At 31.9% G+C, this 17,045-nt stretch overlaps 1 protein-coding gene across 1 annotated transcript; it reads right to left on the minus strand.

Annotated features, from left to right (window-relative positions):
- Window positions 1–9,059: 9,059 nt before the first annotated feature.
- LOC127075798 (2-methylene-furan-3-one reductase) lies at window positions 9,060–10,760 on the minus strand. The gene is made up of 3 exons (XM_051017282.1): window positions 10,533–10,760; window positions 9,653–10,142; window positions 9,060–9,578 (listed from the first exon to the last, which is right to left on the minus strand). The coding sequence occupies exons 1-3, from the start codon at window positions 10,710–10,712 to the stop codon at window positions 9,214–9,216; spliced, it is 1,035 nt and encodes a 344-aa protein (XP_050873239.1). The 5' UTR covers window positions 10,713–10,760; the 3' UTR covers window positions 9,060–9,213.
- Between the last annotated feature and the right edge of the window lie 6,285 nt (window positions 10,761–17,045).

A 17,045-nucleotide genomic window follows, 5' to 3' on the forward strand; every position in this document is an offset into this window, starting at 1 on the left:
CCATAAACAGTATACATGCAAAAATCGTGACTTCACAAAAAAGATAACAATAGGTAGTGATAACAATATGGTGCAGTATCCAAAAAATCAGCTGCTTCTAATTAAATGATTATTATTCTCAATTATTCATTAAGTCAAATAGAAGTCATGTGAAACTATATTATAGTTACCTGAAACAAGTGATCCTTCAATTTCCTATAAAGATGTTTGCCAATGAAAGACCATATATTGAATCCATTTTCCATTTCATGAACCGAAGTCACAGCAGTTGCAACATACCTAGTAAAATAACAAAAATTCAACCATTTAATTGCTATGATAAATATAATTAACTAGTTTTACACAAAGTTATCTATGATAAATGGGTATGGAAAAAATGATGATAGTCATAGAGTAAAAGGATGCTCACACATTCCTCCCCCATTTCTCGGTGGCAGCAAGAACTTTGGCTTCAGAGCCATGGCCAGTACTCTTGAGATAAATCTCTTCCAGCTCCACTGATGAAGAACCTGCAGACTGCACAACAAAATACTTAACCATGGTAGACAACCAAACCAAAAACTTTTGAAGAAAGAACAAAACAAGAAAATACAGAAGCTTTGTCAAGCCATAAGGTTTGAGAAAGTCAATCCAGAAGAAAACGCAAGACGAAGGGGAGAAATTGACGCGAAATGCGGAATAGAAGAAAGAGCAGAAATAGAAAATAAATATGAGGAGCTTATCTTTACCTAATGTATTTCTGCTCTTCTTCTTGACGTTTACTTCTTCAGCGTCATCCAAAACCAAATTCATGTACTCATCAAAACCCTGCATAAAATCACAAGATTATCAACCATCTGCTCAAATATCCGATTTCTCATTAGGATGTGCCCACTAAAAACTGAGCTCGTGAACCAATGAGAAATCATGTGGATTGAAAATCTACCATAAACAACCCGTTTCAAATATACATCTATGTAAGTCTACTTATGAGAACAAATCAACAACCTCCAAAGCTCGCAATCTTGTTCCTCGTGACAGAATATATAGAAGGTATGACAGAAAAAGCAAAAAAGTGCCTCTTATAGTGAAAAAACGGAGGAATCATTCATAGGCCATAGCATTAATAAAATGCTAATTACATAATTCTACACACTAAAGAAGATACGGCATTAAAAAAACAAGGCTTGAAACTAAAACTCACACTGATTCTTCCTTCAATCCTCAAATCCTTTTGCTCAAAATGCCAAATCTGAATACGAGCTTTCTGCAAAAATTAAAACCGAAATCAGATTTGAAAAAATACGTAGGATAGTTCCGATTAACCAAAAACGTGTTGATGTATTCAATCCAGAGATTGTACGATTAAAAATGAGAGGTAACAATATGAGATTTGTGAGGAAGAATATCAAATCGAATCGTCAATTGATGCAATAGAAAAAGAATAGTATGAAATCGAAAAAACCCTAACCGTACATGGTGAGAAGAGGAAGAAGCATTGGTCTTGTTGTAAACTTGCTCGGCGACGAGATAAACACCAAAAGCGACGAGAGCGATGCCGAGGCCAGGGGTAGCTTGACGAAACTGATTCACATGTATCGGATGCTTCCTCCACTCGTCCCTCCGCCTGAATAACTCTGCCGTATTCTTTCCTGCTCCCATTCTTCTCCAGAGATTGAGGGATTTTAGAACAAAGGTTTCGTTTTGCTAGATTCGTGTTTAGGCAGATGTTTTCGCTAGATTCGTGTTTAGGCAGATGTTTTACCTACCGTAGAATGGCCAAAAGGTAATATCTTAGAATAAGATAAAAACAAGATAAAAAATAATAATTTTTTTATTATTAATAATATATATTTTATTATCTTAGAATAAGGTAAACCATCTTGCCTAAAAATGGAAGACTATAAATGATAATTTTTTTAAAATATATCATAAGTTTATTTAAATAAAAATAATAATCTTTTTATTATTAATAATATATATTTTTTTCCTATTAATCTACTATGTCCTAGACTTGGGTGACGGTTTTAATTGCAAATCAGCATATTTAGTAACCCTGTCAGCATTTTTAATTAATTATATAACATTCTTCATATTAAATAATCAAAAATAATAAAACATGTGCATACAAAATTTAAACATATTAAACTTAATAATAATTAATCAAAGATAGTATGACATGACAATATTTTCATCTGATAGCACACTCAGCATTTTTAATTAATTATACAACATTCTTCATATTAAATAATCACACTCAAAATAAATGAACTGTGAAATTTCTTCTAAATTTTCAAATCTCAATGATTTGTAGAATGGCAATGTTAATCTATTGAATTTACAAAGCATTAAAAACAATGGTCCTTAATGTTTTTAGGTAGGGTTGGATACGTTAATGTTTTTAATACCAAAGTTAATGTTTTCAAAGAATCATCTTAAATACAGATCAGTACACATTCAATAAACAAAAGCATGGCTCAATATGGAGACCTAAAGCACCAAACAGTAATCACAAATAGAACAACATCCTAATGCACAGAGCTCTTGCTAGGTACCAAATATGACCCATACTCCCCCTCAAATCAAGAACCCTTTCTTGTCACAGAGGGATAATCTTCCTCTGAGGCGGTGGAAAAAGAGGACCATGGAGAACAGACGACCTTTTCAATAGAATCCAGACACCACCCTATGTAACTCGAAACACAGGTCACAACTGTGTTTTTAACTCAGATCACAGGTCACAAAACATGTCACATAACGTAGGATCGAACATCTTTATCCAATATTTGGTGTATCTTCTCCTATTTGAGGAAATCTATACCTATATATAAAGGGAATACAAATTTTTGGTATGGCTCTTTTATTGTTTCCAATAATACCCTTTAACTCCCTCCTCTCCCATTTGAAATTTATTATAAAAAAGAAACTGCTATCTTAATTTTGCAATGTTACAAATTTATCATAAAAAGAAACTGTTTTTTTTTATTTTTCAATTCATCAACCGTTGTTATGCATCCAATTTTTTCACGAGAAACTGTTTTTATTTTATTTTTCAATTCATCAACCGTTGTTATGCATCCAATTTTTTCACGAGATTTTTTTTACAATTGCGATTATTTTGCCTCTGCATACTTCACGACTTCATACTGTCAGTCGTTATTCATCACGCTCATTCCCTTTGGAAATTGTTCAACTCGCTCAATAATTTTCATCCTCTCAGAAATTGTTCAATCGCTCTTCATCCTCTTGGCAGTTTTTCAATGTGCTTTTAAATCTTAACCGCTTTCTATTTTCATCATACATAATGAAGACTCAAATGGGATCAATCGCTCTTCATCCTCTTGGCAGTTTTTCAATGTGCTTTTAAATCTTAACCGCTTTCTATTTTCATCATACATAATGAAGACTCAAATGGGATAGATTCTTTTGTACTTATAATCGTATTTTTCAGAGATGAAACAATCAATGTTGTCACTTTTATTGTCTTCCTATTCATAAATTTTTTTATAATTATTTTTGAAACAATTTCTATAATATTGTTTTTGTTTTACATTATGAAAAACTAAGTAGTGTTAAAATGGTGTAGAAATGAATGGTTGACTTTTTACAACAGATTTGCAATCCTGTTGATGAGATTCTTTCACGAAGAGAGCAAGCACAATAAACTGTTTGTTTTTCTACTTTCTATTATACATTTAAATTGTACATTTAATTTTATTTTTTTTGTATTAAGTAACTAAAAATTGCTTCACGAGAATTCCATTGATTAATCCATAATATATATATATATATATATATATATATATATATATATATATATATATATATATATATATGTGTGTGTGTGAGAGAGAGAGACAGAGAGAAATTGATGTAATATTGCAAGAAGATACCCGTTAAAAGAAAAATACAATGTACAGATGCAAAGAATTAATTGGAGTAAATTTGTTAAACAAATAGTATATAATAAATATGTATACTTTTTCACTTGCAAATTTAGGCAGTTGCATCTTAAAAAAATATTGCTCATCATAAAATTACTAATGACGGAGAACTAAAACGATCACTGATATAATACACGTTAATTGCCTTCCACATAAATTCTCTTTTTTTAAACTTCTTTTATCACACTAACATGCATATAATTTTACCATATTTTATATATACGTGGAGTTGGTTTTTAATATTATAATCTGTCTCCTACAATAATTTATAATAGATAAATGAATGTTTAATATTTATAATTATAGATATCATGTTAAAATTAACATAGCCAATACTCTTTATTATCTCTCTTTTATTATTTAGAGAGACATGGGAGGGGAGGGGAAGAGAAAGAGAAAGTCTTGATGTTTATTTGTTTAGTAAATTAAGAGATATATATTTTTATTATTCAATAAATTATCTTTTATCTATAATCTATCTATAACTATAGATAAAGGGGATACAATGTTTTGGAGTGTCTTTTTATTTTTTTCCAAAATTACCCTTATTTAATTTTTTAATTTTTAAATAAATAATAAAACAAAATTGTGTGATAATAACTTCTTAGTAGTTACCACTGATATATCCTCCATGTTCTTCCATTTAAGGGTTACAAAATAACTATAGATAAAGGGGATACAATGTTTTGGAGTGACTTTTATTTTTTCCAAAATTACCCTTATTTAATCTTTTAATTTTTTAATAAATAATAAAACAAAATTGTGTGATAATAACTTCTTGGTAGTTACCACTAATATACCCACCATGTTCTTCCATTTAACAGTTACAAAATAACTATAGATAAAGGGGATATAATGTTTTGGAGTGACTTTTATTTTTTCCAAAATTATCCTTATTTAATCTTTTAATTTTTTAATAAATAATAAAACAAAATTGTGTGATGATAACTTCTTGGTAGTTACCACTAATATACCCTCCATGTTCTTCCATTTAACCGTTACAAATAATGCATCAATAAAACCACCTAATAAAATTAGTTCAATTTATTTTGCATTATTATATTATTTATAATTTTTAAAGCATATAATATTACGTAATAGATGATTAATGATTACTATTTGTCATTTTAATAAAATTTATCTTGATTTAGTTAAAAATCGAAATAGATTTATGGACAAAAATTCCCGTCTTTCTTTTCAATTTAGTTAAAAATCGAAATAGATTTATGGACAAAAAATTGTTTTACATGTGTGCATACTAAAAAGGTGGAGAGAGAGATTATGAATTAAGATAAATAATATGAGAGATATGATGCTAAGAAAAAAAATAGGAAACAATTTAGAATTTAACAACTTAGAAATACAATGTGATTTTTAATTATTATAAGATACCCTTTGCATTATTAAATTGGTTCCTAGAACAATGTTGTTTATTTGGAATTTAACTTAAAATTTTATCATCTTACTTCTATTTCTAATAATATTGTCCAAACAATATTCTTTTCAGAGGATATATGTAAAAAAAACTTCGTACAAGACATACACACCTTAATTGAATAAAAAAATAAAGAGACTCTGATAACACTGAAGTGTTTGAGAGAACCTATAACATCTTACTTTAAATTCTAATAAATTATAATTAGTGTATCTATATCTATCTATAATTGGGATATGTTATTTTGAAGTGACTTATTTGCATTCCAATTATACATTTATTCCAACCAACCTATTATTCATGGATTACTGTTACCGATCAAAATATTCAACTTCCTCATTTAATTTAATTAAAGCAAATAGTATTATCATCAGTACCATACACAACACACTCATCAAAAGCAAAATAAAAATTAAAAATTTAGAGAGAGAATGAAAGGGAAAAAGAAGAAAAAATGCATGTTCTTAGTATTGGATTTAGTGGTTCATAAGTTTATTACTGTCTTTCAAAACCTTAATGCAGGCTTCCCAATTGAGACTGGTACGGTTGAGCAAGACGTGAGGCATAGAAGTTTATTTGATCATTTCTTATTTTGACATGCTTTTCGAGATATGGTGGTGCAGAAGATGAGTTTTTTGAGATATGGTGGTGCAAAAGATGATAGATTATGAATTTGTTGACTATCAGGTGCTTTTCTTATAGCGCTGATTATGTACTATTTATTATTTTCATGATTATCAAAATATTATATGCAAATACTTTCTTTTTTAATGATGTTTCATAGATTTATTGACCACCGTAGCATCCAACACTCTATTGCAAGTGAATTAAATACGGATTACATTTGCAACATTTTTGTTGTTGTTCTTTATAATGTTGGTCAATAGTCTGAAATGAAAGGAAAATAAGAGATTTAGAAAAAAAGTTAGAAAATAAAAATAGATATTCAAATGAAAATAGGGAGAAATTTAATAATACAAAAGATAAAATTGGTTGGAAAAGATAGGAATATTTATTTTATTTCTTTATAATTAAGATGATAAATATTCACTTTCAATATGTTACAATAAATTATTACTTAAATATGTGTGTGATATATATATATATATATATATATATATATATATATATATATATATATATATATATATATATATATATATATATATATATATATATATATATATATATATATAGAGAGAGAGAGAGAGAGAGAGAGAGAGAGAGAGAGAGAGAGAGAGAGAGAGAGAGAGAGAGAGAGAGAGAGAGAGAGAGAGAGAGAGAGAGAGAGAGAGAGAGAGAGAGAGAGAGAGAGAGAGAGAGAGAGAGAGAGAGAGAGAGAGAGAGAGAGAGAGAGAGAGAGAGAGAGAGAGAGATGTTCCTTTACTAAAATATATTGAAAGTGAACATATATCATCTTAATTTTATTTTTATGAAATGTGTCCAAATAATATTCTTTTTAACATGACATATGTGAAAAACATCATAAAAATAGATATTCAAATGAAAATAGGGAGAAATTTAATAATACAAAAGATAAAATTGGTTGGAAAAGATAGGAATATTTACTTTATTCCTTTATAATTAATATGATAAATATTCACTTTCAATATGTTTTTAATTTAATATGATAAATATTTACTTTATTCCTTTTTAATTAATATGATAAATATTCACTTTCACTTTCAATATGATAAATATTCACTTTCAATATGATAAAATTTAATAATACAAAAGATAAGAATATTATTTTTAACATGACATATGTGAAAAATATTATAAAAGATATACACACGTTAGCGCAATAAAAAAAAGCGGACAGACGGACACGAGAGTAAAAACAAAAACTCAGTGCAGCGCAATAAGGAGACTTGAAATGGTCACATGCTCAAATTAGATTTTATTAGTCCAACATTGCTTAGCTGAGATATATTTTGAATGTATTCTTTGATGATATGACATTTCGTCATGTATTTGTAGTTTTTTAAATCTCAAGAACGCATTAATAAAATGATGTATGAAGAATTGATTTGAGTCTTTATAAGGTAAAAAAAAAAAGCTATATTACACTGCTTACTATTAATTTTACTATCTTTTTCTCTTAAAAAAATCTAATTTGAGGGTCTTACATTTTTTATTTACTATGGAATACAATTGCAGGGAAAAAGAAAATACTTCGAATAAAGATTTCATGTTCGACATTCCTTTTAAAGAACGTCATTGATTACACATTATCAATAATACTTTGCATGCTTCAATATAATTTTGAATATCTTTGTTTGCCATTTTCAAAATATAATAATATTATTTTTAATATGATGTGCAATAGAAACCTCATAAAAAGAAAAACAGACATTTATTTTTCTCTATTGTGCGCATTAAAAAAAGCGGGCAGACGGGCACTCCCGTGCCCGTCTGAACGCTAGTTAGTATTTAAGTGAAAACCTAATTAAGGCACTAGGATTGTTAGTCACTCTCTACATTAAGCTATATCTTCTCTTATCCTCTTGCTTTTGCAATGGATGCTACCCAACCAAAATTTAGTGTAGAAGAAAATACAAGTTAATGTGAGGATATTTGACTGAAGAGTTTAATTAACACTTATTCAATAAGTGTTTATTTTGTCAGAGATTATGTCATAGGCGCTTAAATTCAATAGGTTGTTTGTCTTTCAATGTCTTTTTGATATCAGTACTTACTAGAAAAATCACATTGTAAACTTGCTATTTGTAAAAATTAAAGGGAGTTGATCCAAAACCATAACTGATTATGTGATCTAAGATACAGGAAGCAATTTACTACTCCTATCTCTTGAGGATTAAATAACTAATGCATGGATTTTTGCTTTGTTAATCATGTTATTGGTGTAACGATGTTTCGGTGTGATTATTTTCACAACGTTGCAACGGAGAAAAATAGTATTGACCACTGCAGGTACTGTTTTGTCGCAGCCGCAATCAAGCATGTGTAAATTCTTTAAAACCTTGTTTAAGAGATTCAAGTTCAATACTACTTAGATCAACATTATGTTGGTAACACCCCTATCTTCTGGATGAAGTTGCGTTGCAACAGACAAAGGTTTGAACGGACTTTAAAATACTCTTGTTATACCTAAAAATATTTAAAGTCTACCAATATAAATATAGCCTACTAATAATATTGTGTACAATCACATTAGCTAAGATTAGTCCTCAAATACTATTTAGAAATAAATTGTTCATCAACAATTTATATATTTAAATTCAAATACTATTGAATAATATAAAGATTTATCATTACAAATTATAATGAATTGTATTTCAACGAATTACATATCTCATCTAAATCTAGGACAGATGCATCTAAAGGGGCATAATCTAACAAAACTATCAAATTATTTTTAGAGAAATAATGGTAAAAGAGATAAAAAGGAAGCATAATAATATTCCAATAGGTAGAAATGATTCCTTTAATGAATGATCTTCAACTTTTACTCTTGGTAGTAAAAAATGGCCTTCTTTGATGATAGTAAAAAAAAAAAATCTTCTATCATGTTAGAATTTATCTGATTAGGATGATTTCGACTTAAATCAATCTTTTATACCATTCTTTGAAATCTTATAAAAAAGTTAAAAGTAAAAACTGTTAAAGTAACAATTTGAATTAACACTCATATACCAGTAAATCTTAAAATGGAAACTTAACAAGACATTCCAACAACATCTTTAAACATCCTTTTGATAAAAGTTAATATTGAAACTTAACAACACATTTAAATATAAACTTCAATAACACAAATTACATTATTTTTAACAACTCAAAACATAAATTACATTATTTATAAATTTCACACAACATGCCAACATATCATCTGAACTACTTGAGACAAAGATCTTTTGCCAAACCATTGACTTGTTGTATATTGGTATCAATCTCAGACAAAATGGTAGACTGATATTGAGGAATATCCTCCAATGGGAAGCATGACACAACAACTTTCCCCCAAGCTCTTCCAGTTTCTATATAACCAAAAGCCGCGATCACATTCACAAAACTATATTCACCTCTTGGATCAATCACTGGTTTTAACTCTCCTCTTTCCAGATATGGCCTCAACTTTTCCAAGATTTCGCCAGAAACGGTCAAACTTGAATAAACTGCTCTTGGATGTGATGGAGGCCATGTTATGTCAACTACTGCTCCTTCATCCTTTGCTACAACAATAGATTTCTTGCAATCACCTGAAAGTTTTCAATCATTAATTCATTATGCAATGCAATACCTAACATGGATTTGAGAAGAAAAACATTATTACCAACAGTATCATAGAGAAAATCAAATTTCTCATCAATGTTTTCATATTTAGTCTTGGTATAATCCACCACTTTATCAGCACCAAACTGTTTCACAAACTTCACTTTAGGTGTGCTGCATGAAGACACAACATAGGAAGCTCCAAACAAAAGTTTGGCCAATTGAAGAACCAAAGTTCCAACACCGCCTGCTCCACCAACCACAAACATTGTCTCACCCTTCTTGAAATCTCCTGTTTTGAAGCCTTCTATTGCTGTTTGAACTGCCAAAGGCAAACTTGCAGCTTCCTCAAATGAAAGACATTTCGGTTTTCTTGCAACTAAGTTCTCTTCCACAACAATGAACTGTGCCAATGTTCCAAGTTGCTTTGGTTTTTCATTAGTCTTATTGAAATCTTGTATGTTTCCATACACTTCATCACCTACATCAAATTTTTTGACATTAACACCTTTTCCTATCACCACGCCAGCCATGTCGCATCCCGGAACCACCTGCATATATAAATCCATTTATGTTTATAACACAGAAATAGTACTTTTATGGAGAAAAAATGTTACTTATGCAACAAGCAACTTGTTAGAAAACTTAAAATGAAAAATTCATAACCCATCATCGCAATATGGAAATATTTATTGATTACTTATAGCCTTAAGAGATCTATATTAATATATTAAAGTAGATCTAAGATATAAACCGTGTCCACAACAATTTTCCATTAACTGTCACATGATTGACAGTAACCTATTATATACACTAGTTCTCTTGTCCTTGGAAAAAGTTGTTATCCATGATGTCATTTGAAACTTATAAAATGGATAACTAAATTAGTGTGACTTAATATAACTTCGTTTATGAGCAAATTTAGAGTTTCACAGACTCACAGGAAACTCAGACGGAAAGATAGGACGCAGACGCCTCTTTGAATCAATCGGATTCAAAGCAGCAGCACGAACTTGGACAAATAGTTGGTTATGCAGAGGAGATGGAATAGGTAAGTCCCCTAGCTTAAGGACTTCCTTAGGACCATACTCCTCATAGAACCAAGCTTTCTGCATTTTCATATTAAAACTAAGAAAATTTTCTCTCAAATGGTTTTAGTTTATGCAATTAGACATGGCAACTATGGTATTTATAGTAAGTTGATGACTGAGAAAGCAATCAAAATATCCTAACATTATCAAGTAAGTGTGAGGATAGACCATTAAAATTCAAATCCTTAAGTGATTTGACCTCTTTTATTGTTAATCACTCTCTACATTAAGCTATATCTTCTCTTATCCTCTTGCTTTTGCAATGGATGCTACCCAACCAAAATTTAGTGTAGAAGAAAATACAAGTTAATGTGAGGATATTTGACTGAAGAGATTAATTAACACTTATTCAATAAGTGTTTATTTTGTCAGAGATTATGTCATAATCGCTTAAATTCAATAGGTTATTTGTGTTTCAATGTCGTACTAGAAAAATCACATTCTAAACTTGCTATTTATAAAAATTAAAGGGAGTTGATCCAAAACCATAACTGATTATGTGATCTAAGATATAGGAAGCAATTTACTACTCCTATCTCTTGAGGATTAAATAACTAATGCATGGATTTTTGCTTTGTTAATCATGTTATTGGTGTAACGATGTTTTGGTGTGATTTTTTTCACAACGTTGCAACGGGGAAAAACAGTATTGACCACTGCAGATACTGTTTTGTCGCAGCCTCAATCAAGCATATGTAAATTCTTCAAAACCTTGTTTAAGAGATTCAAGTTCAATACTACTTAGATCAACATTATGTTGGTAACACGATGTAAATAGAGTCTCATAAAATATTTGTCACGGTTAAACTGTGGTTAAATAGAGTCTCTGATTATTTTATCATGATTAAATCGTGACTATCCTACAAAGGACCTCATTATCGTTTTATCATTCAAGCTTGGAATTTACTCAGTACAACTTTTATTTAAATACTAAGATTCCGCTTCAATTGCATTCACGTCTGGTTGTTAAGTTCACTTATCAGTAAACTATGGAATTGGCCTCACATCTTGCTGTTTATTCTATTATGTTCCATCATGCAAGTGGTTTAAGGTAGATATGTTTGAATGGATATTCATTAATTCTTGTTATCCACACTGAAAAACATTGTGGTTGGAATTCATTTGTTGAAGAAAACTTCTCAAAGGATAATCCAATAGCTTGAAAGATATTGCTTAGAGAATGACATTTGAGAAAGACTAAAAGAGATGTGGTGCAACTGTAACATGCTGAGAGGATATTATTACTATACATAGCCAACTACCAGTCAATGCAATTGCAATGCAAAGACTTAATAACATAACAACCTTAATATTTACTCTCATACAATCCAAAAATACTACTTAAATACAAGTTGTATTTCATAAAGAAACATAAGCCATGAATTATTGCTCTTGCTGTTTCCATCACCCATGTGGTTTAAGCTAGACATGTTTGAAATGAAATTCATTAATTCTTGTTATCTTCATTGAAAAACAACCTTTATATGGAAAAGAACAATGTGGTTGAAATTCATCTGCTATAATGTCCCTTTACTGATATTAACATTCAACTACTACTCAATCAGTGCAAACCATTTGGTGATCTAACCTTAAAAACATGGCATGTCTTGCAGTATCCCAGAAACAAATAAAAATTAAATAAAAACTTCATACTATGGCTTGTTTTGTTTTCATTTATAAATTTATAAAATAATGACCAAAAAGATACGCTACTACAAATAGTATCTATCACTTCGGCTGGTAAAAGAGTTTATCACAGTTGGTCCTGAGTGGTAACGAAGAGTGTCATAGCAAATGCATCACTTTTCACCACAATTGAAATAGTGACGGAGGTGAAAGGTTGTTTGATCCTTGATTCGAATCTCAATAAAATCATTTTGGCATTTAAAAAGCTAGCGCATTGTTGAACTTTTCCCCACGGTTGGATTATTAACCTTGGGAAAAAATATATTTTCTGTGAGATATTAGATCGAACTCTAGTATGGTCGAAGGGTAGCTTCTTGGTTCGACAATCCGATATGATCATTAGCATGCGTCGAAGTCTGTTCACATGTTGTAGTCGAAGTATGTTTGGATTGTTAGCATGTCGAATTGGGTCTGTTTGTTATGCCTAATTGTTTAAGTTAACTTGTTTTCTAAGTTAGCTTGTGTAATGGGTCTGTGTGTAAAAGTCCATTACTTTAGTGTGTTAGTTTTCTTATAAATAGCATACTAATCTCTCATCATTAATATAACGCAAATCCTAATTAGGATGAGAGAGGTTATTTGCTATTCTGTAACACTTGTAATCTTGTTTCAAAGAGAAAATAAAAAATAACAGTTTATAACCTTGTTGTGTTCTTCTTACGTCCCTTTTTTCTACTCTTGTGGGTTTCTTACCGATTAAGAAACCGACTATACTTTCTTATTCCGGTATCATTTTCATAACAATTAGTGCAGTTTGCGTGGAGAAGATGGCGTCAACAAAGTATGACATTGAAAAGTTCACCGGAGTGAACGATTTCGGCCTGTGGCGCTTGAAGATGAAAGCCTACTGGTTCAACAGGGTTGTTTAGAAGCATTGAAGGGAGCCGAAGTCATGGACGTTGCGCTAACGAACAAATAAAAAATGACTATGATAGAGAAAGCCAACAACGCCATCTTATTGAGCCTTGGTGATAAGGTTCTTCGAAAGATTTCGAAGGAGACGACTAGGTCGGGGTTATGGGTGAAACTCGAAAGTTTGTACATGAACAAATCGTTGGTCAATCGCCTCTACCTGAAGCAAGCTCTGTATTCATTCAAGATGAGTGAAGACAAAGTTATGGCTAAGCAGTTGGATATGTTCAACAAACTGATTCTTGATCTTGAAAATATCAATGTCAAGATCGAGGATGAAGATCAAGCACTGTTGATGTTGTGTGCTTTGCCCAGATCACATGCTCACTTCAAAGAAACTATCTTGTATGGAAGAAAGTCTCTGAACCTTGAATAAGTTCAATTAATCTTGTACTCTAAGGATTTGAACGAACGAAATGAGCACAAGCCATCTTCGACTGTGAAGGCCTGTTGGTTATGGAAAAATTCACAAAGAGAGATGACAAGTTCAACAAGAATACTGGTAAAAGTCAGCAGAAGTCTTATAGTGGTGATGCATTTGGTATTCGATGTTATCACTATAAGAAGGAGGGTCATACAAGACAAGTGTGTCCTGAACGCATGAAAGATGATGGAGGTAAGGATAATGGAAATGCAACCTTTAATCAAGATGATTTCGACTCATATGATGTTCTTGTGGTTTCAAGCGGTGACTCAAGTAAAAAGTGGATTATGGATTCAGGTTGCACTTGACACATGACTCTAAACAAAGACTTGTTCTAGGAACTATATGATAAAAAGATGGTGGATATGTATTGATTGGAAACAATAAAGCTTGTAAGATTTTCGGTGTTGGATATGTGAGATTCAAGTTCCATGACGAGTCAATAAGGTTGTTGACTGAAGTCAGGTATGTACCTGATTTGAAGAGAAATTTGATTTCTCTTTGTGAATTTGACAAGAAATGATATATTTTCTAAGGAGAGAAAAGTATCCTAAAAGTCATGAAGGGGTCGAAGGAAGTCTTAAGAGGCGTGAAGAAATAAAGCTTGTATACCCTTGAGGCTGAAGTTGTAAAAGGCTCTGTAGATGTTGCATCCACGAAATCTTTATCGAAGACAAAAATTTGGCACATGAGATTTGGTCATGTCAGTGAAAGGGGTTTATTCGAATTAAGGAAAAAATCTACTTGGTGGAGACAAAGTCGAAAAGCTGAAGTTTTGTGAACCCCGTGTACTTGGAATATCTTGCAAAGTGAAGTTCAATAAAGACAAACAAAGAACACACAGATCCCTTGATTACATTCATGCTGATCTTTGGGGGCCTGCAAGGTGTCCATCACATTCAGGAGCAAGATATTTTCTATCCATAGTTGATGATTATTCTATAAAATTATGGGTATTCATCCAAAAGACTAAGGATGAAACTTTTGAGAAATTCAAAAGTTGGAAGACTCTGGTCGAAGATCAGACTGGTAGAAAGGTCAAGAGTTGAAAATCAACAATGACCTTGAATTTTTCAATGAGGTGTTCAACAATTTTTGTGCAACTTCTGGTATTACAAGGCACAAAACTACTGCAGGTACTCCCCAACAAAATGGTTTGGCTGAAAGGTCTAATCGAACAATTTTGGAAAGAGTTATATGCATGTCGACTAGTCTTGGGTTAAAGAAGGTGTTTTGGGAAGAGGTTGTTTCAACAATAACATGTCTGATACACAGATGTCCTTCGAATGCGTTAGATATGTAAACACCTGAAGAAGTTTGGTCGGTACATCCACCAGATCTCTACAGACTTAGAGTATTTGGATGTATAGCCTATGCTCACATTAGGCAAGACAGGGTCAAACCTAGAGCTATGAGATGCATGTTCATGGATACCCTGAAGGAGTCAAAGCTTATAGACTATGGTTCCTAGATCTAGGTCACAGGAGGTGTATCACCAATCAAGATATAGTTTTCAATGAAGCTGAGATGGCTTTCAAAAAACTGATGATGTTCATCGAAGTGCACATATATTTGAAGAAGAGTTGGAACATGAAGAGATTCCTGTTGAGGTGGAGCATGTCGATGTTGAATTGCGTATCCTAGATCAAGTTGAAGAAGAAACACAAGATGTTGAAGATACTGAGGAAGTTGAGGAAACAGTCGGTAACTACCTGTTGGCAAGAGATAGGCCGAGAAGAGTCATCAAGCCACCTCAAAGACTTGGGTATGCAGATCTCATGGCTTATGCCTTAATCTCTATAAGTGAGGTTTTAGATGAAGAACCTAGAGACTATAAGGAAGTTATGAGGAGTCAAAATAAGACTGAATGGATAAAAGCCATGAATGATGAGATGAAGTCTTTTCATGATAACCACCCTTGGGAACTTATCAAGAAACCTGCTGGAGCCATACTACTCAACCTCTCCTATCTCAAACAAGTTCTCAGACTCGGGTGAAGAGTCTTTCACACAAGGTTTTTCGTTGCAATCATTATTGTAACCTCTTTTTTTCTTCTTCGTCACAGAGCCAGGGATTCAGACCAACAAAGAAAATATATAACAGGTTAGTAACAAAAAGCAATATATACAAAAAAACGGATAAATACCCACATACGCGAAAAAGAGAAAAAAAAACCAAACTAGGTTATACTTGCTTAGGAAAATCTACTCCCTAGCAGATTCGCCAGCTGTCGCTACCGGGGTTTCACGATAACGAGGGAACGGACTGACATGAACTAAAGAATTCCTCCACTCAAACGTAGAGAAGGAAAAACAGAAGAGTCGCCACCGAATTTTATTTGGTTTACCTCTATCGGGGAGGAGAGGGAAAATAGTCGATAAAACCCTCGAAAAAGAGACGACGCGCATAGGAAGCGTGGAAAGGGATAAGTAATCGGTCTCACAAGCGATACTTGGGTTCAGAAGTTGGTTACGTAAGGGGAATGTATTAGCACCTCTCACGTCTATGGTACTCCATGGGAACCATTTAGGTTGTTTACGTATGCGGGTATTTATCTCATTTATTGTTTTATTTTCAAAAGCTGTGTAAAAAGAGTGATGAGACTTTGAGGTTTTTTGTTATTGTGCTCGCCAAGGATTATGACCCTTGTGTCGGCGTATCACTCATTGGAGATGAGGAATCAGAGCTCCGTAGTTCGGAGTAGAAAATGTTTGTGTGTTGGAAGATTTTACCTTTGAGAAAAGGGTTTTTGGAGTGGTGCCCTAAGGCGCAAAAATAAGGTTTGATGGGTTGTGTTGTTTTTACCTTGAATAAGGGTTTATGAAAAGAATGTTTGTGATTAGATTGCATTAAAGTCTAGGGGAAGAGGTGAATATTCTAGACAACAAGGCAAACATCTTGCGTCTAAAATAAACAGAGTAAGAGTAGGAATGCTCAATTCTTACTCATTTTTTCACCACTTAAGGCTCATGGTGCATAATACTAATAGTAGTTTTCAAGTGTTTTGAATTTGATTATGAAAATGTTGTTTAACGTTGAATCAAGGGTTTGTTTATTTGATTATAAAATTGGCTAATATGATGCAATAGGTGTGCAAAGTAACCAACAAGAAAATAAAAGGTCTCATTGTAAGGTAGCCCAAGAGAAAGCCTTGTGTGTGAAAAAGTGATCTAAGCTAAACAAATGATAATGGCCTTACAAACATGTCCCCCCTAGGATGGTGCCATGATGCCATTCTTACAACTGGAATGTAAGTACAGATGAAATCTAAAGTTCATAGAGTATCACAAAATAATGGGAAATGCCTCCAAGCAAAGGTACTAGGATGAGATCCTCTAAGT

The sequence above is a fragment of the Lathyrus oleraceus genome, chromosome 4 (assembly GCF_024323335.1).
Source record: "Lathyrus oleraceus cultivar Zhongwan6 chromosome 4, CAAS_Psat_ZW6_1.0, whole genome shotgun sequence".
In the NCBI taxonomy this organism is placed as follows: domain Eukaryota; kingdom Viridiplantae; phylum Streptophyta; class Magnoliopsida; order Fabales; family Fabaceae; genus Lathyrus; species Lathyrus oleraceus.